The 26,601-nt window shown below is 43.2% G+C and overlaps 1 protein-coding gene and 1 long non-coding RNA gene across 2 annotated transcripts in view; one reads left to right on the top strand and one right to left on the bottom strand.

Annotated features, from left to right (window-relative positions):
* Positions 1–5,303: 5,303 nt before the first annotated feature.
* LOC140210870 (uncharacterized) lies at positions 5,304–21,772 on the bottom strand. Its single transcript, XR_011889319.1, has 4 exons — positions 21,684–21,772; positions 21,460–21,590; positions 14,323–14,479; positions 5,304–5,500 (listed from the first exon to the last, which is right to left on the bottom strand). It is a non-coding gene; the product is annotated as an uncharacterized lncRNA (long non-coding RNA).
* A 130-nt stretch (positions 21,773–21,902) lies between these two features.
* Positions 21,903–26,601, top strand: part of setmar (SET domain and mariner transposase fusion gene) — a 29,654-nt gene continuing 24,955 nt past the window's right edge. The window contains exon 1 of the mRNA XM_072280129.1: positions 21,903–22,114. Within this exon, the coding sequence (XP_072136230.1) occupies positions 21,986–22,114 (129 nt within the window). The 5' untranslated portion in view covers positions 21,903–21,985. The remainder of the gene's footprint in view (positions 22,115–26,601) is intronic.

The following is a 26,601-nucleotide window of genomic DNA, read 5'->3' as shown; positions in this document are numbered from 1 at the left end:
TGGATGTTTTCAAGAAAGAGATGGATAGAGCTCTTAAAGATAGCGGAATCAAAGGTTCTGGGGATAAGGCAGGAACTGGATACTGATTGTGGATGATCAGCCATGATCACAGTGAATGGCGGTGCTAGCTCGAAGGGCCAAGTAGCCTACTCCTGCACCTATTGTCTATTGTCTATTAGGGGGTGTTTTATGATACTTTTAGATAGGCACAGGGATGACAGAAAAATGGAGGGCAATGTAGGGTGAAAGGAGTAGAATGATCTCAGAGTAAGTTATAAGGTTGGCATTACTATGAAACAGTACCACACAGGAACAGGTTCTTTGGCCCGAGATATCTGTGTCAAACACAATGTCAAATTAAACTAACCCTGCCTGCCTACATGGTGCCCATATTCCTCCACTCAATGCATATTCATGTGACTGTCAAATAGCCTCCTGAAAGCCACTATTGTATCTGCTTCATCCTCCACACCCTGACAGGATATTTCAGGCTCATCCCCCCTCTGTGTAAAAGAAACTTGTTCCTCACACCCCCTTTTTGGAGAAAAAAAAATCAGTCATTTCAACCAATGTCCTGCTGTCTCCATGGAGGAACTGTAGACAGGCAGCACAACAGTACAGTAATGGCAGAGATAAACTCAGAAGCCCGAGCTAACACTCCAGACAACTGAGGCAAAGAACAAGATGTTGGAGAAACTCAGCAGATCAGGCAGCCTGTGGAGGTAAATAGACAATCAATATTTTAGGTTGAGACCCTTCATCTGGACTGAAAGGGTAGAAGAGAGCATAAAGATGGCACGGTGCAGAAACATAGTGGTTAGCATAATGCTATTATAACACCAGTGATCCAGGTTCAATTCCACTACTCTCAGTGAGGAGTTTGTATGTTCTCCCATTTACCCCGTAGGTTTCCTCTGGGTGCTCTGGTTCCCTCCCAAATTCCAAGGATTGACGGGTTAATCACGTGGGTGTAATTGGATGGCGCCAGCTCATTGGGCCAGAACGGCCTGTTACCATGTTGAACCTCTAAATAAAAATAAATAATGAGGTGGGGGGGGGTGGTAAGCAAGAGGTGACAAGTGATAGGAGAATCCAGGTGAAGAGGGTTTGATTGACAGATAGGGTCAGGTGACAGAGGGGAGGTTGGAGATGGCAATAGTCGCTGGGTGGTGATAGATGGAGGCAACAACAGATGTCTTTGAATTTTTTGAGGTAAAAGTAGATAAATTCTGGATAAGTAAAGGGGTGAAAGTTTACTATGTGTAAAAAGGAATGCATGTTTCGGGTTACAGTTGTGATATAATTAAGCGTAGGAACAAGATTGAGGAGCTGAGTGAATTTCTTCAGTTCCTGTTTCATGTATACAAGAAAGTAGTAGAAGGAGGTGATTTAATGGAGTACATTGACCAGAATGGACCACGAGTCGTGTAGCAGCACTGTAAGTTAAATGCAGTTCTCTGCAATTATTGATACATTCTGTGATATTAGAAGGAGGGCAGGAGGAATGTGTTCCGATGACCCCCTGGGTTTGTGAACTGGTGAGACAGCAGTTCGAGCCCTAGAGTTTGGGCTCCCATCATCCGCAAGTCTGGAGTTCAACGCCTAGTGTTCGGTGATCAGCGTGCCCTGGGATTGATGCTGAGGATCGAGGCCAGAGTGTCGATTCAGGAAGTCCAGAAGTCCAGAAATCGCAGCCGTTCAGCCAGAGCCAAATCTGGGCATCCCTGTGAGTTGACTGCCGATGTTGAATCCCAGTGTCTGCAGATCCAAGTACGTGTCTGCTGAGGGCTGGAAGGTGGAGGCCTGTGCGGGAGCTAAAGGAAGGTGTATGTGCGTGGGTGGGAGGAAGGGACGGGGCTTGATTTGGCTGTTGTCATTTTTTGCTGCTTGTTGTGTTCCGCCGAGCATTTTGGGAATGCTATGTTGGCGCTGGAGTGTGCGGTGACACTTGCAGCTGCAACCAGCTCACTCTCAGGTGTATTGGTTGTTAACATAAATGACACACTTCACTGTATGTTTCGGTGTACACATAATTAACAAAATTGAATCTTGAATCTTGCATTAGCTGTAGTAACACATTGACTCCAGACTCAAGCCATAGCTTTAAACCCTACTCCAGAGATTTGAGCACAAAAGCTCCAATAAGGTTGCTTTGTCTCGCTAACAAATATAGCGTTGCCATAGGTACTGATTCTCAGGACATCGCAATATCACGAGATATTAGTTCAAAGAAGAACAGGGATTTTCTCCTCTGGCTGATACTTTGGGAATCTAAATCACAGCAGCTGCAGCAGCCAATGGAAAGAGCAATGGGAGTCTTTCTCAGCAGCAGATTAGTAGGCATTCAGCACAGCTCGTTGCCTGCACACTCTCCTGAGACATTGCAAATTCATCTGGTAGTTAGGGAGTGGACCTATTTCCGGACAGAGTGCTGAGCTCCTCAAGATTTTCTGCATCGTTAACATAAAACTGCATCCATTCCTTTCAACGGGTCTTCAGGATGAATAACCAAGTGTGATCATGGGACATTTAGATCACTGCATTGGGAATGGATATGTCATACTAATAACATGCTGGAAAAAGTGAGGGAGGGGAATAGACATAATCCTTAAGGCAGCCTCTCTCCTGTGTTATTCTGCACAGGCATTGGATGGAAGGATGAGGACCATTGAAATGGGGGTAAACCTGTTGACCTGTTCCGTCATTCAGGTTGATCATGGCTGATCTGCCTCTTCACACAATCACTGTTTATAAAATCCCCTCCATGATCTCATCATTTGCACAGAGCTCTAACATGAGCTTAGCCCCAGTTTAGCACAGCTTTGTATATGAATAACCTTCCTCTCATCTGGGCAATATGGTGTGCTTTTGGAGAATTAGGCAGTGAGGTGGATTGGGTTAAGGGTTATACATCAGGCTCTGCTCTCTTCATGGCCACCTATATTCTGAGATTTTCTTTATTACTTAGCTTAAAAATCTGAGTCCTCAACTGAATTGTGCTTAACGTTTAAATGTATTTTACTAAGATGATCAACTAAAGATGAACTTTATTTGTAACGTACATCGAAACGTACAGTGAGGTGCATCTTTTGCGTCAAATCAAATGAGTGATGCCTCGCCTCCAGCGTCAACATAGCATGCCCGCAACTCACTCGCCCTAACCTAGCTATCTACTCTATCAGTACCCTTATCATGTCACCTCTCAACCTTCTTCCCTCCAGGGAATACAGACCCAGCCTATCCAATCTCTCTTGATAACTCAAGCCCTCCAGCACAGGCAGCATCCTTGTGAATCTCCTTTGCATCCTCTCCAGCTTAATCACATCTCTTCCATAGTGTGGCAAATGTGTGTCTCTCTTTCCCCATTCTGCTGAAGGGTCTTCAATCTGAAACTCTGCTTGCCTTTCCGCAGAGGCTGCCCGGCCTGCTGTGTCTTGATATGAATATAATACCTTGGCTTCTGCTGGTCCAGACCTCAAGTATACACACATTTTGACCTAATAATGTATTGATTTCCACATGCTAAACACATAGAGTCATAAAGTAGTACAGCACATGAACAGGCACTTTGGCTCATCTAGTCCCACTGAACTATAATCCCATCAACCCATACCTGGACCAAAGCCCTCCATCCCCCTCGCATCCATGTACTTATCCAAACATCTCTTAAATTCTGAAATCAAACCCACACCCACCACCATTACTGACAGCTCGTTCCACCCTCTGAATGAAGAAGTCCCCTCAGGTTCCCCTGAAATATTTCACCTTTTCCCTTAACCTATGACCTCTAGTTCCATCTCACTCAGCATCATTTACCCTATCTATACCCCCCATAGTTCTGTACACCTCTATAAAATCTCCCCTCATTCTTCTACGCTCCAGGGCATGAAGTCCAAACCTGTTCAGCCTTGCCCTCTGATTCAGGTCTGCAAGTCCCAGAGACATTCTTGTAAGCTTTCTCTGCACTCTTTCAATCAAATTGATATGATGAGATTCCCACATAATGGGAACTGATGAATATCTGTAACAAAGTCAGACATCCTACCTCTCCCGGAAGTTCCGGGAGTCTCCTGCATATTGATAGCAGCTCCTTGACGCCCGCAAATTATATACAATATCCTGGAAATTGATTTATTTGAGAGTCAGCGAGCGGGGGGGGGGGGGAAGAGGGAAGGGGAGAGGGAGGGAGAGGGAGAGAGTGACAGACATAGCCAGAGAGTGACAGAGAGGGCATCCTGATTGGTCTCTCTTTGTGCTAAGTAGACCTATCAGTTTTCTCTGTGGGCGGGCTTTACAGTCGACCTCTCTCTCTCTTTCATTGTCCATCAGTTCAGTTTAGTGTTCTGCAGCGCCATGGCAGAGTGTTCCAAAAAAAGAAAATATAAGACGTACGTCACCCCAGACTACACTAAAGTGTACCCCTGCCTAATAGGGGTCAAAAATAATGACAGTGTTTGTTGCTCACTGCACTGTTTGCCACAGTGACCTTTCTATTGCCCATGGTGGGTTAAATGACTGTAAAAGACATGGTGAGGTGAGTTTAACAGGTGTCATTCATTCATTAGCATAGCTAACGTTATTTAAACTAGCTGGCTAGCTGCTAAGAAACTACTCTATTGATGTCCTACGTGATGAGGCCAAACTCCCTGTAGACTTGCTTAAAGTTGTAATTGAATAAAAAATGACTCCATGATAATATAATATAATATAATAGTGAATCTTGTGAATCTGATGTCTTCAAAATTAACAAATTCATTGACACAGACTGCTATGAGGTTGAGACATCCGGCAAAATGCTCAAATCTGCCAAGCAAGCCACACCACAGGACAATGAAAGTTTACAAAAGAAATAGAAAAGCTATTTACATTAGTATTTAGCTATTGGCGTTGAGTCTGGCAACAAAATACTCAACAAGTAATATATATATATATATATATATATATGTGTGCGTGTGTGTGTGTGTGTGTGTGTGTAAATAGTTTCAATATGTGATCAAATAAATGGATATGTTCTTTCATAATCAAATGTCCTGTCCACACTTGGAGGTCGACTGGTGCGGGGGGGGATGATATGGGGTTGCAGGGGGCGGGGGTGGTGGTGCTACCTCCCTGAAATGAGTTTTTGCAGGGTGGGATGTCTGCAAAGTTATGTCGATTTCATGTAAAATTCACATGCCAGTTAATACTGTCACTGGGTGGTAAGAAGTTTTTGGTTAGTAAGTTCAGGAATTTAAGTTACTGATTAGTTTGATGAACTCAGGCCTCCAACTGATGACCAACTAAAGTGAATCCAATTACACAGATCCATTCAGCCAAAAACTGAGAACAAGATACTTTATTGCATCGTCCTTCACAGGAGCCTGTGTGATGCAGCTTGAGATTAGGTAGTGCGAATAAATCGTCATTACTGGTGCGTGAACTATCAGCATTTGATCTAAACCAGCTTAATGTCCAGTAAGTCAGTCACACACAGCTGCATCAAGTCATGGAGTGCAGGAGCCTAGAAAAACAAACGTACATGTTAGAATTGGGAATTTGATGTCAATGACAAGTAACATCCACACCACAAAAGCCCAGACAAGGATTAACTGTGAGTCCTAATGAAGGGTCTAGGCCTGAAATGTCGACTACCTACTGTTATCCATAGGTGCTGCCTGACCGGTTGGGTTCCTCCAGCAATTTGTGCGTGCTGCTTTGGATTTCCAGCATTTGCAGAGCCACTCGTGGTAAGGAGTACTTTAGCAAGGGCAAGTCTCATGCAATCCCACTACAGGATCATCTCCAAAACATCAAAGGAAGTTTGTTATCAAAGTCCAAATATGTCACCATTTACTAACCTGAGATTGATTTTCTTGCAGGCATTTGCAGTAAAGTAAAGAAATACAATAGAATTTATGAAAACATATACATAAACAAAGACTGACAAAAGAAGACAAATTATGGAAATAAGTATATAATACAAAGAAGATGTGTTCTCAGCCCTAGAAAGTGAGTCAGTAGGTTATGGAATCAGTTCAGAGTTGTGGTGAGTGAAGTTACCCAAGCTGGTTCAGGAGCCCAATGGTTGTAGGATAATAATGCCAGGTAAAGCCCTGCAGATGCTCACCCAGGCCACTCCGGCAGCACATTGCAAAGACATGACCTCTACCACTGAGAAGGATAAGGGTTACAAATGCATGGGAACACTATCATCTACCCGTGCCCCTCAATTCACACAGCATGAAGACTTGGAAATATACCTGTGAAATTCATTATTGCTGTGAACATGTCCTGGAACAACACTCTCAAAAGCATTCTGGTACTACCTTCAGCTGCAGTTCAAGAAACAGTTTATCACCAGCTTTACAAGGTGAATCAGGAATACGTAATAAATATCAACAATCCAGTTAGTGGCCATTTTATTAGGTACCCCCTGTATCCAATAAAGTGTCTGCTGACTATATTCATGACCTACTGCTTCCGTAGGCTATCCACTTCAATGATTGATATGTTGAGTATTCAGAGGAGCTCTTCTACATATCACTGTGGTAACGTGTGGTTATTTCAGTTATTGTTACCTTCCTGTCACCTTGAACAAGTCTGTCATTCTCCTCTGACCTCTCTCATTAAAAACGCATTTTTGCCCACAGAACTGCCATTCCCTGGATTTTTTTTTTTTGTTTTCCACACCCTTCTCTGTAAACTGCTGTGTGCGAAAATCCCAGGAGATCAGCACTTTCTGAGATACTCAAACCACCCCATCTGGCACCAATAATCATTCCATGATCAATGTCACTTAGATCACATTTCATCCCCATTCTGATGTTTGGTCTGAAAAACAACTGAACCTCTTGACCATGTCTGCCTGCTTTTATGTATTGAGTTGCTGCCATATGATTGGATGATTATCTACTTGTATTAACGAGCAGGTGTACAGGTGTACCTAATAAAGTGGCCACTGAGTGTTTAACTCCATGTTCAGCAAACTTGACTAATGGAAGCTTGGATGCTTAATACCAGACAGTTGATTCCATATCAGACAACGTCTACAATGTTATGCTGCAATTTGAGTAGTACTGGAGCTGGTTATATGTTCCCTTGGAAATCAGGAAAGTTATTGGAATAAGAAAATCAGATCAATGTTTGAACACAATCCTCAATTCTCCCCCTTCTCATCTCTCTCTCAGCCTGTTTCCATAGGTCTAAAACCATGACTGTTTTGCCATTCTGCAGTTTAATGACTGAAAATTGTCAAACCCATCTCAGCCTCTGAGTTGTTTCCACCCTTGTACAAACATTCTGCAGATACTGGAAATCCAGAGTAACACATGCAAAATGCTGGAGGAACTCAGCTGGTCAGGCAGCATCTATGGAGAGGAAAAGGGTCCATGTGTTGGACTGAGACCATTCATCAGGACCAGAAGAGTCTCAGCCTGAAGTGTTGATGCTTTATTCCTCTTAATAGATGCTGCCCTGCCTGCTGTGTTCCTCCAGCATGTTGTGTGTGTTACTCTTGCACAAACCGTACGGAGAATGAGCGACCTTTGCTGGATTTCAGAACATTCCCAGGTCTTTGGTGCCATCTGCTGGCTGCAATAATTCCTGCTGGCTAGTTTCTACACCCAATTCCCTGACACATAATGAAAATGGCCTGCATAAAAAAAACACTTTTTATAATAATGAAGTATATTATATCAAGTAAATATTTTCAAATGCTATTATGAAGGAATCAGAATGATTAATTTTCATACAGTGAGTTCCTTTAAACAGCAGTGTGGTAATAACTAGAATATATAACTTGGTAATCTAGCTTATTATTGTCACTTGTTCCAAAGTACAGTGAAAAACTTGTCTTGCATACTGTTAATACCAATAGTTTCATTACAGCAGTGCACTGAGATGGCATAAAGTGGAGATTAAAGTGTTACAGTTACAAAGAAAGTGTAATGCAAGTAGATAACACGAGGCAAGGCTAGAACAGGATAAATTATGGGGTCAAGAGTCCATGTTATCATTCTAGGGGACCATTCTATAACAAAGGGATAGAAGCTGTCCTTGAGCTGTCCTTGGTAAGTGTTTCAGCTTTATTTATCTTCTGCCCGGTGGGAGGTGGGGTGAGAAGGGAGAATAGCTGGTGCAGGTGGACCTCAGCGAAGGATTGTAGAGATGTTGAGCAAAACCTGAGTAAAATGTGCTGTACAGTTGAGCAAAAGCTGAGCCGAGGCTGTGATCCTGTGCTGAGGAACTCGCCTCCTGGCCCCCGTCTACGTGATTCGCGTTAGGAGTGTGATGGCCCACTTGCCTGGAGTACAGCTTCAATTGAGACATGCAAAGCCTCCCGCACCCACTTCAACAAGTTTCTACGGGATCACTATTTAGAGTGTTCTGTCTGGCTGCATCATTGTGTGGTATGGAAACTGCGAGATATTGACTGCAAGACCCTACAGATGATAATAAAAACTGCCAAGAGGATTGTGGGGGTCTCCCTCTTCCCCCATTTGTGAGATTTACCAGGAGTGAAAAAGGATCTAGTGCTTTCCCAGAGTATATGATGAATAAACTCTTCTTGGGTTTCCAGGGTACAGGCTTTGATGACAAACTCTACCATCTTCATCAGGGATGATGCCTGAGCATGTCTAGTTTGGTGGTATTTATACCCCCCATCGTCCATCCCTCCTTACTGGCTAGTCCTCATCCTATCAGGTTTCCACTCTCCCACCTTGTTTTCAATTGAATTCCAGTTCTTACTTAGAGCGAGACCTTAGTCTTTGTTAAAATTCTTTTCATCTAGTTTTATTTCAATAGCTTCCTTTACCAGGTGATCCCAAAAGCCATTGGCATGACACAGTAGTTTTGTGCTGTCAAAGTCAATCCTATGGCCATTGCTAATGTAGTGTTCTGCTACCACCGATTTCTCTGAGTAACCCAAATGGTCACATCTCTTGTGCTCCTTGATGTGGTTTCACAAGAGTTCCCATTAAGGACAGCTTGGTCCTCTTGCAGTCAAGGTGTGATAAGGGTTCCATTAATATTTTTGAACATACCCTTATATTGACGCACTTCCGCTATAAGGGGAACTACTATGAACAAATGGACAGAGTGGCCATGGGGTTGCCCTTGGCGCCAGCTAGTGCTAACTTCTACATGGAGGACGTTGAGGAGACGGCTCTGAGTTCATCGCCCTCATGCCCCAAATGCTTCTTCAGGTGCGTCGATGACACCTTTGTATTGTGACCTCATGAACTCCAGGCATTCCAACAGTTCCATGACTATCTGAACAGTATGCATCCAAACATTCAGTTTACAGTGGAGATGGAGAAGAATGGTTGTCTCCTGTTCCTGGATATTCTAATACGATGGAGACCGGACAGTAGCCTCGGACATGGCGTTAATCAGAAACCCACTCAATAACAGCCACCATCATGCCTCCCAACGTAGAGTGGTTCTTTCTATTTTGATTAACTATGCAAAAACAATTTCAGACACGGAAAGTCTCCCTGAGGATATGAGATGATCACGCACGGCATTCCTGCAGAATGGCTAGAAGGTGAAGGACATCAGTTGGGCCATTCAAAGGGCCGATGGAAAAACCAGGAAACCTAACAATGAGAAGGAACATGTCACTACTGCCTGTTTTACAAGGTAATCAGAAGGTTCACCAGAATCCTGAAGAAATACTGGATTATACCATTACAGACCTGGAAGGAAGCTCAAATCAAAATTTATGCGGATCGAAGATGACCCGGAACTTAGGTCGACAGGCATTTACAGGATCCCCTGTGAATTTGGAACAGCTTATATCAGCCATATGGGATGCCCAGTGGAAACCTGCATCAAGGAGCACAAGAGGTGCATCTGTTTTGGTTACCTGGAGAAATCGGCGGTAGCAGAGCATTGCATTCACAACGGCCATAGGATTGACTTTGACGGCACAAAACTACTGAAGCCCAGGAAGAGTTTATTTATTTACCAGGAGTGTTACAGATAAGGGGCCCAAAGCATTGTTGAGGATCCCTAACACCCACCCCACAATCTCTTTGACTCACTACCACCCAGAAGGAGGTCCAGGAGCATCAGGACTAGAACTGCCAAACCGGGTAACAGCTTCTTTACAATACCCTGCCACCACCGAGGTCTCATCACCAGGACAACGAGCTATTTACTGTTTACCTGTGCTGACCACTAATTGTAGTTTGAATTATATTGTATTAACTTATTTATGGTAATATTTTGGTTTATATGCTGTGTATGATACATGTTTTGTGGGTGCACTGTAGTCCGGAGGAACTTTGTTTTGTTTGGTTGTATATTTGTACAGTCAGATGGCAATAAACTTGAATCTGAACTTAAACAACACTCAAGAAACTCAACACTGTACAGGAAACAGCAGCCCACTTGATAGGACCCAATCCACAACTGTTCACGCACTTCACCACCGACACAGCAGCAGCTTGTACCACGTACTGGACGCAACAAAGCAACTCACCTAGTCTCCTCAGACAGCGCCTTCCAAACCCACTCCTACCAGCTGGAAATCAAGGATATCAGAAAGCATCCTCTGGATGTTGCCCTCCAAGACCTACACCATCCTGTCTTGGAAATATTCCACTGTTCCTTCACTGTCACTGGGTCAAAATCCTGGAAATTCCCTGCCTAACGGCACTAAGGGTATGCCCCCATCTCAAGGATGGCGGCGAGGGGGAGGTTCTAGAAGGCACCACAGTAGCGTTGCAGTTAGCGTGATGCTATTACAGCTCAGGGCATTGAAAATCGAAGTTCAATTCCTACGTCATCAGTAAGGAGTTAATACTTCCTCCCCATGACCATGTGGGTTTTCTCTTGCTGCCACAGTTTCTTCCCACAGGCCAAAGATGTATGGTTAGTAGATTAATTGTTCATTTTCCTTGACTTCGGATGCTGTGGGAAGTTTGTGCATTTTCCACATGACTGCATTGGTCTCAGCTAGGCACTCTGATCTCCTCCTACTTCATAAGGACATGTTGGTGGGTTAATTGTCCACGATAAGTCATTCCTCAAGTGATTGATTAATAGATGGTTTATATCAAATGATGGCAGCTGGATTTGTGCAATAGTTCACTATGTGAACCACTCTCTCAACCTCGGAAGTCCAGGGCTAGTGGTATGAGTAGTTGCCTAAACTGGGGTCTTCCTTGGTTGCAGTGGATGACTATGACTTTGTTTGTGCCTTGTCAAGCCCTTCACTCTTTATAAAGTGTTGCAGAATCACCTTCATGGACTGCAGACATGTCCCTGTCACACTAGGGTACGAGGCCTTCGGGCCACCCTTGGGGAATTCAGCACACCCGTCAAAGCGGTTTACTGTAGAGTGGTTGCTGTCCTGTGCAAACCGCTACTTGGGGCCACAAGTGAGAGCTGAGTGTCTGGCGGGGACCAAAGGTGAGTGAGTTCCCCTAGAATCGACATGACAAGCCCTATCATCAGAGCTGCCACCCCTCCCTGGGCACCCTGGATGTACATCAGTAAGTAGCAAAAGAATCAAAGGGGAACTGATGGGGGGGGGGTGAAGGAGAGAACAAGTTGCAGGGCCACATGGAAATAAGAAAAGAGGGAGAATGGGACGCGTGGGATACTCTGCTGGGAGCTAGTAGACCTTGTGGGCTGGATAGTCTCCTATGTTGTGGTAGTAAACAATTTTAATGTGTTCTATTCTCAAAGAAAAAACGTAGCACTGGAGGTTTATTATTACTTTATTTATCTGCCTCTTTCATTTGTTTCCATAATCCTAATTTTCATTTTGATTTCTGTTCATGATTTAAACTTACATTTATATTTCTGGCTTTTCATTTCATGGATAGTCTGTCTGTAGCTCAGCAAGGATTATTTATCTGACTGACTGAAGAGTCTGAATGTTTGATGACCTGTACACACACACTGTAAACCATTTACGGAGGATGTCACTTGGATCAGAAACCAGATTAAAGGGAATCTGAATTTTATAGCCAGTCAAAACTTTGTGGGCAGCTCTTGATACCAACCACACATCCTGGAATAACTTACCTCAAACAGCAACCACTTTCCATTCCGGTGAAAGAGTTGCCAGCTTTCATTTCTGTTCAGTTAAATAGTTTTCCCTCCACCTCCCATATTATTATAATAAATGAAAGATTTCAATGAAAATCAATTAAAACATTTATTTTTATTGCCTTTATAATTTTCCTCCTAGGATGCTTGGAGAGATAATCAGGAGATTCATCTTCACTAAATGGGGACTCCAGGCATTTCTGAATCACAGAGTAACATAGCATATTGTGATTCAGAGATGTCTGGAGCATCCAGTTACTGAAGGATTCTTTGCCCAAACAGTCCATGCTGATAATGTTGTTCTTTCAGCTAATACCAATTTCCTGTGCTTAGCCCATATTCCTATAGGGCCAGCCTTTGTTTCTAGCCAAGTGCTTCTTAAGTGATAACTATTTTACCTGGCTCAAACATTTCCTCTGGGAGCTCCTTTCATATGATCACTATCCTCTGTATGTAAATGTTGCTCCTCAGGTACCTATTAAATCTTTCCTCTCTCACCCTAAACATATGCTCCTTAGTTTTGGATTCCCATACTCCAGTGAAAAGATTGTTGCCATCCATCTTATCTAGCCTCTGATTATTTTAAACATTTCTATAAGGTCACCCCTCAATCGTAAGGAACAGAAGCCTAGACTCACCAACCTCTGCTATAAACTCAGGCTTTCTAGTCCTGGCACCAATCTTGTAAATTTTTCTGGACTCTTCCCAGTTTTAACCACGTCTTTACTCTAATATGGTAATGAAAACTGTACACAGTACTACAAGTGTGGCTTCATCAACAACTCATTACATTCCAACGTAATGTCCCTATTCCTCTACTCAGTGCTGTGGCTGATGAATGCTGGTGTGTTCAATTCTTTTTTTACTATCCTGTCAACATACCTATAATACCGCTTTCAATAAACTATGCACGTGTACTCCTGGGTACACCTGTCCCATTACACTCCCTAGTGCCCTGCCATTCATAGGATAACACCTACAGTACATAGGTTTAACCGTCCAAAGTGCATTACCTCACACTTTTATGTATGGAAATCCGCTTGGTTCTTCTTAGCTCTCTTCCCTATCTGATCCTGTAGGAACATGAGAATGATGCTGATGGAATCTGCTGCTGAGATTATTCCCAATAAACATTACACTCAATTGATAGAGTCATAGCAGGTCAAAATAGGTTCCTCAGCTGATCAAGTCCACACTGACGATCATGCACCTTTTTCCAGCAATCCTACCTTCATCTCATTTGTTCTCCCATATTCCCATCAATTCCACTTGGATTTTGCAGAATCTGGGGAGACTTTATTGGAATATGGGTGAATAAAATGGGTACTTTTGCATTAGTCAATTAGCCCGCCAAACAACAAGTTTCAGGGATGCAGTCAGAAACCAGAGAATCTGGCGAAAGCTCGTTTGGTCACGGAGAACATGCAAATTGTACACAGACAGCACTAGAGGTTTGGTTTGAACTCAGATCTCTGGAGCAGCAAGGCAGAGGCTATAAAACTGTGCCACCTGTAAAATATAAATGAAGGTGTTCTGTGCTGGATCTTAACAGCCTTATTGAATCACCAGAAATCTTCCTCAACCCAAAAAGTCTAAACAGTAACTGTTGCAAGCAAGAATTTTATTCTAACAGTTCATTGGCACTGAATGCTTTTTAACCACAGATGGAGACAAAGTACTTTAAAAAAGTTATTTTTATTTTTATTTGGAAAGTCAACTGTTCTACAATTCAACAGCTCGTTCTCTACAGCTTAGACTAAACAACATTAAGAATTTCCAAAAGATGTTGGCAAGGTTGACTAAATAGGGAATAAAGGAATGCAAATATACTGCAGATTGGTCAGAGGAGCATTGTACTGTCATAAGTTTAAAGCTAATATTGTTTTTGAGTAACACGCACAAATACTGGAAGAACTCAGCAAGTCAGGCAGCATCAATTGAAATGACTAAACGGTCGACATTCGAGTGTGTTGCTCTGGATTTCCAGCATCTGCAGAATCTCAAACACGAGGAAATCTGCAGATGCTGGGATTTCAAGCAACACCCACAAAAAATGCTGGTGAACGCAGCAGACCAGGCAGCACCTATAGGAAGATGTGCAGTCGACATTTCGGGCTGAGACCCTTCATCAAGAATCTCCAGTGTTTATTCTTTCTGAGCACTGGCTATCACATTCATGTAAAATTCCCTTCTGCTTCGCCGGCATGAAGTCAACAGGCAGTTGGTGTTGGGAGTTAAAAGGTCAGTACAGTAGAACACTAAGTTACTGTAGATTCTCACCATGAAGTCTTTGCTAGTGCTCCTAATGTGGCTCTGCAGAAGCCTAAAGAAGATGGTGCAGCTTGTTTCACAAAGTAGCAATGCTTTTCATGTGGTCATGAAGTCACCTCTTCACCTCCACAGGAACTAACACGCATGTTGATTAACAAACCCATGGCTGGAAAATCAGCAAAAATATATTACTGTGATGGATAAAATTTCTACAGCACCAGACAAATGTACATAACAGGCTTTCTTTTTATTGCACTGGTACATTCTAGTTCCTTGCCTAAAAGCAAGGAATCTGCAATATTTGAACCTTATCAAAAAAAGACCTCATAGGGATAAATTTACCAGTAAATAAAAATAGGAAAATTTCTATCCATTGAATTCAACTTTGGAAAATTGTTCTCAATGTGTAAATACGGCACTATTGCTATTAGAGTAACTTGAATTGCTGTCAGTCCACCAATACAGCTGTAAGTTTTATTGTCTTATGGGTAGAATAAAACAAGGAGTTGGTTGGGAGAGTGGTGTGACATTAAATAAATGTGGGAATTAACAATTTAGCAGTCAAATTTCTTAAATTAGATATTGTATGAATGATTCACGTCTGACAGAGCTACTTAACAGCATCTGAGATAGCCAAATTCCACTCATAATCCTGTTTATCTTACACATCTATCTATTCTGTGGTTTTATACCTTCCTGAATGTATTGTGTGGGCCTGTATCTTAATTGTTCCTGTTGGCCCTGTACTCCTTTATCTATTTTGTCATTCTGGCTCCCTGCTTGTTCTGCTATTATCAAACTATAATCGTTTATTTCTACATATAGATCACAGAAGCATGACTAAACTTTTCCAAAATTACCAAAATTCATTAATATGATTTATAATTGACTGCATCTAGCATTTAACCTTCTGCTCTTAAAAATCTTGCGTTTGAAACAATTAATGCATACTTATGGTGATGTAAAATATAGTTGGTCAGTTGTTAATACACTGTAATTGAAGTAACTTAAAAATATCAGCCCTAGCACTGATTTTTTTTTTGCACAGTCACATTTCTGTACCTGGCAAAAATAAATGGATAATTCTCCAATTGTTGTCAGTCCTCTACTCTTTAACTTTCACTTGGAAGACTTGAGAACATTGAGCTCCTCTGGTAGAAACACAGGAAATAGGAACTGGAATAGGCTGTCAGAATTGTGAGCCAGCTCCACCAACATTAAAGTCATGCCTGACTTTCTACCTCAATGCAATTCTCCAACATTATCCCCCTGTCCTTTAATTCCCTCAATGCCTAAAGATCTCGTGATCTTAGTCCTGAATTAATTGATGTGAACCAGCACAGCTCCCCACAGAAGAGGTTTCCAAAAGTTCACTAGTCTGAGTAAAGAAAGCTCTCCTCATTTCATAATTTTCAATCTCAAAACATGTCCTTTAGTCTTAGAATCATCTTTCTAGAGAAACTTTCTATTGCATCTGGCCTGTTAAGACTTTGAAGAATTTTATAAATTTGATGAATTTCTCTCTCATTCTTCAAAACACTAGAGATTAAATCCCAATCTACTTCTCATTCGGAAAACTTGATATCCCTGAAATTAATTTAGTGAATTTTGTTGGCAGAATGCAAAAATCTTAAATTATGCTGTGATGGAAGTTACATGAAGATCAAATCACAATCCCTGCAGAAATGCGATTATAGCAAAGAAGTTTCTTGTATTCCATACAAATCAGATGGGTGTTGGCTCAGCCTGCTCCCTCTTAATGCCTCTATCCTGACATCAATCTATCTTCTCATTGCTTACTATCACCAGTCTAGGAATAACTGAAATTCAATATCTCCTTTTCTTGTTCAATCCCTCCCTACATGGGCTTACATATTCCTTATCTCTATAACTGTATTTGATCTTAAGAAATGTTGGCTTGTGGATGTCAAGGAATTTGGGTCATTACCCTGCTCCCGCAAAAGTTCCCCACAACTCTGTCAAGTGCATGCACCACTGCATGGGAGCTTACTTGACTGCTGGGTGAATTCCCAAACCTCACCAAGCTCACATCCTCCACTACAGTCACAAAACATGGAGCTGAACACATTTCCACAACTACCCTGCCAGGCCCGCAGACGCAAGTTGGACCCAGATAAACTGACAACCGTGAAATCTTAAGTTTGCCACCATGAAAAGACTGGCATGGTACACCAGCTGAATAACCCCTGGGTTTCACCCCTCCATATGGTTCCTAAGTCTAATGGCGGTTGCTGCCCATGTGAGGATTACCAATGCCTTAACGAGGGCATCACCCCCTGATCATTACCCTATCGCACACATCCAAGACTTTTCCGCACACTTAGCTGAAAGTTAATTTTTTCCAAAGTCAATCTATTTTGGGGTTATCATCAGATGCCTGTGTGCTTGAAGGACATTCCCAAAACAGCTCTGATTACCCCTTTTGGCCTCTGTGAGCTTCTGCACATGCCATTTGGGCTGAGAAACGCTGGACAGATTTTCCAATGGCTGATACTCTTTATTAAAAGACTTAGATTTTCCTTTCGTTTACCCGGATGACATACTTGTTGCCAGTGCATCCAAATCCGAACATGTGTCTCATCTCTGTACACTTTTTGAGCGCTTAAGCTGACACGGGTTGATTATTAACCCTGCTAAATGCCTGTTTGGGATGTAACCATTGACTTTCTCAGCCATCGCATCTCCGCAGAAGGTGCGAAACCCCTCCCATCAAAAGTAGCTACTATTATGGATTTCCCACAGGCCCGCATTACTAAACTACAGGAGATTTTAGGCATGGTGAATTTCTATTACTGCTCCATTCCATGAGCTGCTGAACTTATTGCTCCCACGTATAGTGCACTTAAAGGCAATGCCCCTAATCATGTGCTTGACTGGTCAGCAGACGTGACCAGGACATTCGATGACATGAAATGTGCTTTTTCTAATGCAACCCTACTGGTGCAAACGCTCCCCAATGCACATATAGCCATTACTTCTGATGCTTCAGGCTACTGTGCACGAGCAGTTGGTCAGAGGCGTGTGGCAACCGCTCACCTTCTTCAGCTGGTAGCACCATCCCCCCGAAAGAAAGTTCAGCACGTTTGACTGTGAGCTTCTCGGTCTCTGTCTGTCTGTCCACCATTTTCGTTTTCTTCTAGAGGGTTGCCATTTCACGGCTTTCATTGACCATAAACCCCTCCTGCTGGCAATGGCCAAAATATCAGACCTTTGGTCTGCACAACAGCAATGCCTACTGGACTACATATCCGAGTTCACAACTGATGTACAACATATCAAAGGGAAAAATAATGCCGTGGCTGATTGCCTCTCACGGCCAGCCCTTGAGGCCATACACATTGGGGTTGACTATGCTGGCATGGTAGCTGACCAAGCTACTGACCCGGAGGTCCAGGCTTACTGAGCAGCAGTCACAGGCCTGCGGTTGGCTGACATTAAGTTTGGGGAAGCTGGAGTTTCTCTCCTGTGCAATGTCTCAACTGGTCGCCCTCGCCCCATTGTGCCCGCAAACTGGAGACGGACTGTTTTTGACTCCATACATGGTCTCCTGCATCCGGGCCGGAAGGCCTCATAGAAACTGGTTGCACTAAAGTTTATGCAGCATGGCCTCAGAAAGGATATGCGTGAATGGATTGTATTCTGTGTGGAGTGCCAGTGGGAAAAAATTAACCATCATGTTCAGGCACCATTGGCACCTTTTGAGGTCGCTTGGTGACAGTTTGACCATGTCAATGTGGACCTTGTTGGTCCTCTACCCCCCCACCCCGTTTCATGCGTCTCCTGTGCAATAAAGGAACAGCAGTTATAATGGGTGACTTCAATCTACATGTAGATTGGGTGAACCAAATTGGTAAAGGTGCTGAGGAAGAGGATTTCTTGGAATGTATGCGGGATGGTTTTTTGAACCAACATGTCGAGGAACCGACCAGAGAGCAGGCTCTTCTGGACTGGGTTTTGAGCAATGAGGAAGGGTTAATTAGCAATCTTGTCATGAGAGGCCCTTGGGTAAGAGTGACCATAATATGGTGGAATTCTTCATTAAGATGGAGAGTGACATAGTTAATTCAGAAACAAAGGTTCTGAACTTAAAGAGTGGTAACTTTGAAGGTATGAGACGTGAATTAGCTAAGATAGACTGGCAAATGACACTTAAAGGATTGACGGTGGATATGCAATGGCAAGCATTTAAAGGTTGCATGGATGAACTGCAACAAATGTTCATCCCAGTTTGGCAAAAGAATAAATCAAGGAAGGTAGTGCACCCGTGGCTGACAAGAGAAATTAGGGATAGTATCAATTCCAAAGAAGCAGCATACAAATTAGCCAGAGAAAGTGGCTCACCTGAGGACTGGGAGAAATTCAGAGTTCAGCAGAGGAGGACAAAGGGCTTAATTAGGAAGGGGAAAAAAGATTATGAGAGAAAACTGGCAGGCAACATAAAAACGGACTGTAAAAGCTTTTATAGATATGTAAAAAGGAAAAGACTGGTAAAGACAAATGTAGGTCCCCTGCAGGCAGAAACAGGTGAGTTGATTATGGGGAGCAAGGACATGGCAGACCAATTGAATAATTACTTTGGTTCTGTCTTCACTAAGGAGGACATAAATAATCTTCCAGAAATAGTAGGGGACAGAGGGTCCAGTGAGATGGAGGAACTGAGCGAAATACATGTTAGTAGGGAAGTGGTGTTAGGTAAATTGAAGGGATTGAAGGCAGATAAATCCCCAGGGCCAGATGGTCTGCATCCCAGGGTGCTTAAGGAAGTAGCCCAAGAAATAGTGGATGCATTAGTGATAATTTTTCAAAACTCGTTAGATTCTGGACTAGTTCCTGAGGATTGGAGGGTGGCTAATGTAACTCCACTTTTTAAAAAAGGAGGGAGAGAGAAACCGGGGAATTATAGACCGGTTAGCCTAACGTCGGTGGTGGGGAAACTGCTGGAGTCAGTTATCAAGGATGTGATAACAGCACATTTGGAAAGCGGTGAAATGATCGGACAAAGTCAGCATGGATTTGTGAAAGGAAAATCATGTCTGACGAATCTCATAGAATTTTTTGAGGATGTAACTAGTAGAGTGGATAGGGGAGAACCAGTGGATGTGGTATATTTGGATTTTCAGAAGGCTTTTGACAAGGTCCCACACAGGAGATTAGTGTGCAAACTTAAAGCACACGGTATTGGGGGTAAGGTATTGGTGTGGGTGGAGAGTTGGTTAGCAGACAGGAAGCAAAGAGTGGGAATAAACAGGACCTTTTCAGAATGGCAGGCGGTGACTAGTGGGGTACCGCAAGGCTCAGTGCTGGGACCCTAGTTGTTTACAATATATATTAATGACTTGGATGAGGGAATTAAATGCAGCATCTCCAAGTTTGCGGATGACACGAAGCTGGGTGGCAGTGTTAGCTGTGAGGAGGATGCTAAGAGGATGCAGGGTGACTTGGATAGATTGGGTGAGTGGGCAAATTCATGGCAGATGCAATTTAATGTGGATAAATGTGAAGTTATCCACTTTGGTGGCAAAAATAGGAAAACAGATTATTATCTGAATGGTGGCCGATTAGGAAAAGGGGAGGTGCAACGTGACGTACAGAGAAGGTTCACCAGATTGATTCCTGGGATGGCAGGACTTTCATATGAAGAAAGAATGGATGAACTGGGCTTGTACTCGTTGGAATTTAGAAGATTGAGGGGAGATCTGATTGAAACATATAAGATCCTAAAGGGATTGGACAGGCTAGATGCAGGAAGATTGTTCCCGATGTTGGGGAAGTCCAGAACGAGGGGTCACAGTTTGAGGATAGAGGGGAAGCCTTTTAGGACCGAGATTAGGAAAAACTTCTTCACACAGAGAGTGGTGAATCTGTGGAATTCTCTGCCACAGGAAACAGTTGAGACCAGTTCATTGGCTATATTTAAGAGGGAGTTAGATATGGCCCTTGTGGCTACGGGGGTCAGGGGGTATGGAGGGAAGGCTGGGGCGGTGTTCTGAGTTGGATGATCAGCCATGATCATAATAAATGGCGGTGCAGGCTCGAAGGGCCGAATGGCCTACTCCTGCACCTATTTTCTATGTTTCTTACCATGGTGGACTGTACCCAGAGTCACCCCTCTCACATTGATGACTGCTGTTTACGTAGCTCGGGCATTCATCAGCAACTGAATTGCTCAGTTTGGTATCCCATCTGATTGATACTGCAATTTGAGGGGGAGAAGCATAAGTCATATGTATCAGTATCGTGATGGAATAAAAGGAATTACAGAGGCAAGAGAGAGAAGCTTGCCCAGGTGGATTGCAGGAGGATACTAACGGGTATGACGGCAAAGCAGAGGTGGCTGAAGTTTCTGGGAATAGTTCACAAGGTGCAGGATAGATATGTCCCACAAAAGTTGTTCTCAAATATCAGGGGCAGGCAACAGTGGATGACAAGCTATATGGACAGGAAAGGAATGGAGGGTTATGGGCTGAGTGCAGGTCGGTGGGACTAGGTAAGAGTAAGAGTTCGGCACGGACTAGAAGGACCGAGATGGCCTGTTTCCATTCTGTAATTGTTATATGGTTATGTGATATTTCCTCTGACTGCATTCCCCAATTCATATCAGACCTCTGGGTTGCAATGGCCCAGAACCTTTGCATTGGGCTACATCACACCACAGTGTATCACCTGCAGTCCAATGGCCTATGCGAGCAGTTTCACCACTCCTTAAAGGCTGCGCTGAGGACTTCCCTGATGTATGAGTATTGGCATGATCATCTCTTGTGGGTCCTGCTCTAGCTCAGAACAGCTCCAAAAAGAGGACCTGCAGTTGTCCACAGCTGAGTTGGTATATGGGCAGCCATTACAAGTGCAGGTGATTTCTGACACCATGGCCACCTGGCCGGCCTCTCAACAGCATTCCACCCTCCTCAGTAAATTCAATTCCTTTGCACCTATTCCTACCTCCCATCATGGCATACAGCACTCCTGAGTTCCTCTTAACCTAATTCCACCCCGTTTCTTCGTCTGCCACCATGCACACCAACATAAATTCCATGTCTTAAAACAGTGAGATAAGAGGAGTAGACCTGAATGCCTTTCAGTCGAATGCCTTAAAGAAGCCCATTAAGATTTGGAGGATTCTGCTACCTTGCCACTTCAGTCACAACATGACCACAAGCGTGTCAACGCACGTCTGGACGAGCCAGAGGCCTCTGCTGTTCCTCCATCCATAGATGCTGCCTGGTCCGCTGAGTTCCTGTAGCATTTTGTGTGTTAATCTAAATAAATAAAGTTTTGTAAATATCAATCAAAAATACCAAATTTATATTTATTACTATCAAAAAAAAACCCACAACCTTCCCTCTACCCACATTCTCCACCTATGACTGGGCAACAACTGGAACATTTAAGACCTCCGTCCGAGAGTGGAGGTGTCCGCTTTCTCTCCCCGTCCGGCCGATCTCCGCCCCTTCTCTGATTGATCGGCGATTCGAGTAAAGGATAGGATGATTCCTTGACTGACACTCTCCGCAGCCAATGAGCTTGCGGAGTGCAGAGAGGCGGGGGAAGACGCTCGGCGGATGGCGAGCCGGCGTGCGGTGAGCTCTGGCCGGGGAAGTAGTGGAGAGAGAAACTGAACTTTTACTATGTGTAGTTCATAGTGCTGAGGGCAATGGCCGCCTCCAGTGCGCTTGCAGCTGGCTTAGGCCGTGTTGTGGCATTTGACGTGTGCTGCGGTCTGGAGAACCTGCCAGTGCCAGTCATTAATGGAGTGGATGATGAGGGCTTGCCTCCCCTGCAGGTAGAGCAGCGTTTATTGCACTCCCCAGGCCTTCTACACATGCACTGACACACACACACTCGTTTAACGCATAAAATGCTGGGCTTAACGCAAAATATAGTTCTCCACTGCATTCATGCTACTTTTAAATAGATGACAATGAAAGTTTGCATTTTTTTTTAGCGCAACGTACTTGAAACCTGAACGACAGGGCCAAAATCAACCATAAACGGTAGTTATCCACCTAAAAGTGGGAAATGCAGATGCTGTAACCCTTTAAAAATAGCTGGTAACATCTGTCGGTGAAAGGTCTGAAATATAAAAATATAATAATTTATTTATTGAGCACTTTTCATACAAACGTTGTAGTTCAAAGTGCTTTAGAATGGGATAAAGTGCCAACATAAAACAAAAGACAAAATATTTGTTAAAAGCAAGATGAAATGAATGGGTTTTGACCTGTTCTTTAAAAGTGTCCCCTGAGTCTGCATCCCTTATAGTTTTAGGTATCGAATTCCACAGTTTCGGACTGCAGTTGAAAGAAAAAACTGTCCTGTTGATTATCTTTTGAGGAAGTTCAAATTTAAGAGATGGGCAGAAGACCCAAGAGCTTGAGCAGGAGCACAGGTTGTCGTTCCTTTGGTGTTACCAGACCGGCTGAGTGTTTCCAGCTTGTTTTTATGTCTGATCAACTTAGACTGGGTCTTGTCAGGGTCACACCTCACCAATTCAAGCCAACAGTTGAAGCAATACATAAAGACAGGGTGATAGGAAAAAAACCCTTTACTCAGGTGGAATGGGTAATCATGACGTGGTAACTTGATCCCTCCATTGGTCATCTCATCTGCATTTTGTGCCATCTCTTGTGAGGGTATGAGAACAAAACAAGACTTGGTATTATTGTAAACACAAAATACTCAGCAGATGCTGGGGTCAAAGCAACACGCATAACATGCTGGAGGAGCTCAGCAGGTGGGGCAGCATCTGTGGAAGTGGACAGTCAACGTTTTGGGCCAAAGCCCTTTGTCAGGACATTGACTGTTCGTTTCCACGGATGCTGCCCGACCTGCTGAGTTCCTCCAGTGTGTTGTGCATGTCAGTAATATTGATAGATATGCCTAACTGCCTAAAGAGGATTTCACCTGTTCTATTTGCTTTAGAAAGCTACCTTCTGAGAAATGATCATACATGTATGGTCATGTATATAGTGAATGAAGATAGCAAATCTGCTACATTACTTGAATTAAATGTGGTGATAAGACAAGTGCCACATGTTCAAAATTTAAAAAAAGCAAATTCAGCACTGATTAACACCTGAAGTAAGCTTCCAGATGGACCAGTGAGAATAAATATTCTATAGTGTTTTAAGAAAAATGGATTTGGACAATTGAGTTGTAGAGAGATAGAAAACAGTTGCAAGAAATATAGGGTTATAATAGCAGGCAATTTTAACTTTCCAGATATTGACCGAAACTCCCATACTGTTAAAGGATTGAATAGAATGGAGTTTGTTAGATGTGTGCAGGACGTTTCCTTAATCAGCATGTAGAGGTTCCAACGAGAGAGGGTGCAATTCTGGATCTCCTCTTAAGGAACGAGACAGGGCAGGTAACTCATAGGTATGTAGGAGAACACTCCAGTAATCATAATCCCATTAGCTTTAACTGGTCTTCAGACTGGGATTCCAAATTGGAGAAGGTCCAATTTCGAGGGAACTGGTAGGTGTAGACTGGGATAGGTTATTGTCCTATCCATTGGGTGACTGTTTATTGGTCTAGTCATGTGACATAACAGGATTCGTCGATTCGCGGGATTGCCAATCTATCAATGTTTGACCTACTAATTCTGCATGTGAATGTGTTCATTGTTTCTGGGAGATTATGAATCAAACAGACCTTTATGGCAAAAGGCAAAGATAATAGGTTTAGGGAATCTTGGCTGTTGGAGGACAGTTAGAATTACTTTGGCAGACAAGGTAAAGTTGAATCCCAAGGGTTGCTATAGGTATATTAAGAGCAAAAGGATAGCAAGGGATAAATTTGGTCCCCTTGAAGATCAGCATTGTCTTGTATGCATGGAGCCAAAGAGATGGAGAATATCTTAAAGAAATCTTTTGCATCTATATTTACATGGGAGATGGACACAGGAACTAGAAGTGACGTAAAAGCATAGCGTGGTTATGGGCCATATCTAGGTTACAGAAAGGGAGGTGCTGGCTATCTTGAGGTGAATTAGGGTGCTTAAGTCCCCAGGGCTTGACGAGGTGCCCACAGACTTTGTGGCAGGCCAGTACAGAAATAGCAGGGGCCCTGGCAGAGATATTTAAAGTATTCTAAGCCACTGGTGAGGTGTTGGAGCCCTAGAAGATAGCTAGTGTTATTCCATTGTTCAAGAAAGGCTCTAAGAATATGATGGCTGATGAGTCTGATGCCAGTAGTGGATAAATTATTTTGAATGGTGTTTTACAGAACAGGAAATATAAGTATTTGATAGACAAGCTTGATTAGAGATTGTCAACATGGCTTTATTTTTGGTCGGTTGCGTCTAACCAGTCTTACAGAGTTTATCATGAAGGTTACCAGGAAAGATGATAAAGGAAAGGCAGTGGAAGTTGCCTACATGGACTTTAGCAAAGCCTTTGAAAAAGTCCTGCATGGGAGTTTGGTCTATAAGGTTAAGCCACTTGGCATTCAGGATGAAGTAGTAATTGGATTCAGCGTTGGCTTAGCGGGAGAAGTGAGTGGTAGCAGACACGTTTTTGACTGGAGGTGTGTGAGTGCTACAGGGATTGGTGCTGTGTCTGTTGTTTGCCATCTGTATTATTGATCTGGATGATAATGTAAACTGGATCAGCAAGCAAGCTTGTTGATTACACCAAGAGTGGAGGCAAAGTGGGTAGTGAGGAAGGCTATCGAGCTTGCAGTGGGATCTGGACCATCTGGAAAAATGGCAGATGGAATATAATGCAGCCAAGTGTGAGGTGTTGTACTTTGGGAGGACCAACTAGGGTAGGTCTTACACAGCGAATAGCAGTGAACAGTGTGCGGTAGAACAAAGGGATCTGGGACTACAGATCTGTAATTTGAACATGGCCTGGCAGGTAGGTAGAATCGTAAAGAGACCTTTTGGCACATTGACTTTCATTAATGAAAGTATTGACTATAGGAGCTTGGATGTTATGTTGAAGGATATTCGGATGTTAGTGAGGCCAATATGGAGTACTGTTCAAGAAAAATGTAAGATTGAAAAAGTACAGAGAAAATTTGCAAGGATGTTGCCACGGCTTGAGGACCTGAGTTATAGCGAAAGATTGAATACATTAGGACTTTATTTCCTGGAGTGTGGGAGAATGGGGGGAGATTTGATAGAGGTGTGCAAAATTATGAGTGGTATAGGTAGGGGAAATGTCAACAAGCTATTTCTACTGAGGTTGGACAAAACTAGAGCTAGAGGTTATAGGTTAAGGGTGAAAGGTGAAATATTTAAGGGGAACCTGAGGGTGATGAACTTCTTCACTCAGAGGGTGGTGTAAGAGTGGAGCAAGCTGTCAGTGGAAGTGGTGTATGTGGGTTCTCGATTCTAACATTCAGGAGAAGTTTGGATAAGTACTGGTTGGAAGGGGTATGGAGGAATGTCATCCAGGTGCAGTTCAATGAGACGAGGCAGAGTAACAGTTCAGAATAGACTATATGGGCTGAAGGGCCTGTTTCTGTGCTGTAGTGCTCTTTGACTGATACTGGGCGTGTTGAGCATAGCAGTGGATTGCTGGTGATTTGGACTGAAGTGCTGGTGTGTCACGTTAGTTGAACTGTACTGTGGTTTTTGTATATAGCGGCTAGTAAAGGAAGTAGACACTGGAGGTTTCCAGGTAAAGTTAAATGTGGGTGAGTGGAGCTGCAGAAAGACAAAGAAAAGTTCCTTGACCATGATAGGGGGCAGCCTATTCAGGGCCTGAATACCGTCCCTATTCATCTGTTTAGTAATTCATTATTTCTAAATTGCTCATGCCTTTATTTTCTACTTTGTATTTTATTTATTTGGGTGCTACAGTAGCATAGCAGTTAGCGGGGCACTATTACAGCTTGGGGGGGGTGTCGGAGTTTGGAGTTCAATTCTGACATCATCTCTAAGGGCTGCTCCCTGTGGAATACCTGGGTTTCTTCTGGGTGTTCCTGTGTCCTCCCACAGTCCAATGTACAGGTTAATAGGTTAATTAGTCATTGTAAATTGTCCTGTGATTGGGGTAGGATTAAATTGGGGGTTGCTGGGCGATGTGGCTCGAAATCTATAAGGACCTGTTCTGTGCTGCGTCTCTAAATAAACTAAATAAATACAGTGAAGTTTAGAGATACAGCATGGAACAGGCCCTTCTGGCCCACCAAGCTATAGCGCCCAGCAACCCATCAATTTAACCCTAGCCTCGTCACAGGACAAATTACATTGACTAATTAACCTATGAACCACTATGTCTTTGGACTGTGGGAGGAAACTGGAGCACCTGGAATTAC

The sequence above is a fragment of the Mobula birostris genome, chromosome 16 (genome assembly GCF_030028105.1).
Source record: "Mobula birostris isolate sMobBir1 chromosome 16, sMobBir1.hap1, whole genome shotgun sequence".
Lineage (NCBI taxonomy): Eukaryota > Metazoa > Chordata > Chondrichthyes > Myliobatiformes > Myliobatidae > Mobula > Mobula birostris.
The sequence above is the reverse complement of the archived record's forward strand: the minus strand, read 5'-3'. Positions and strand labels throughout refer to the sequence as shown.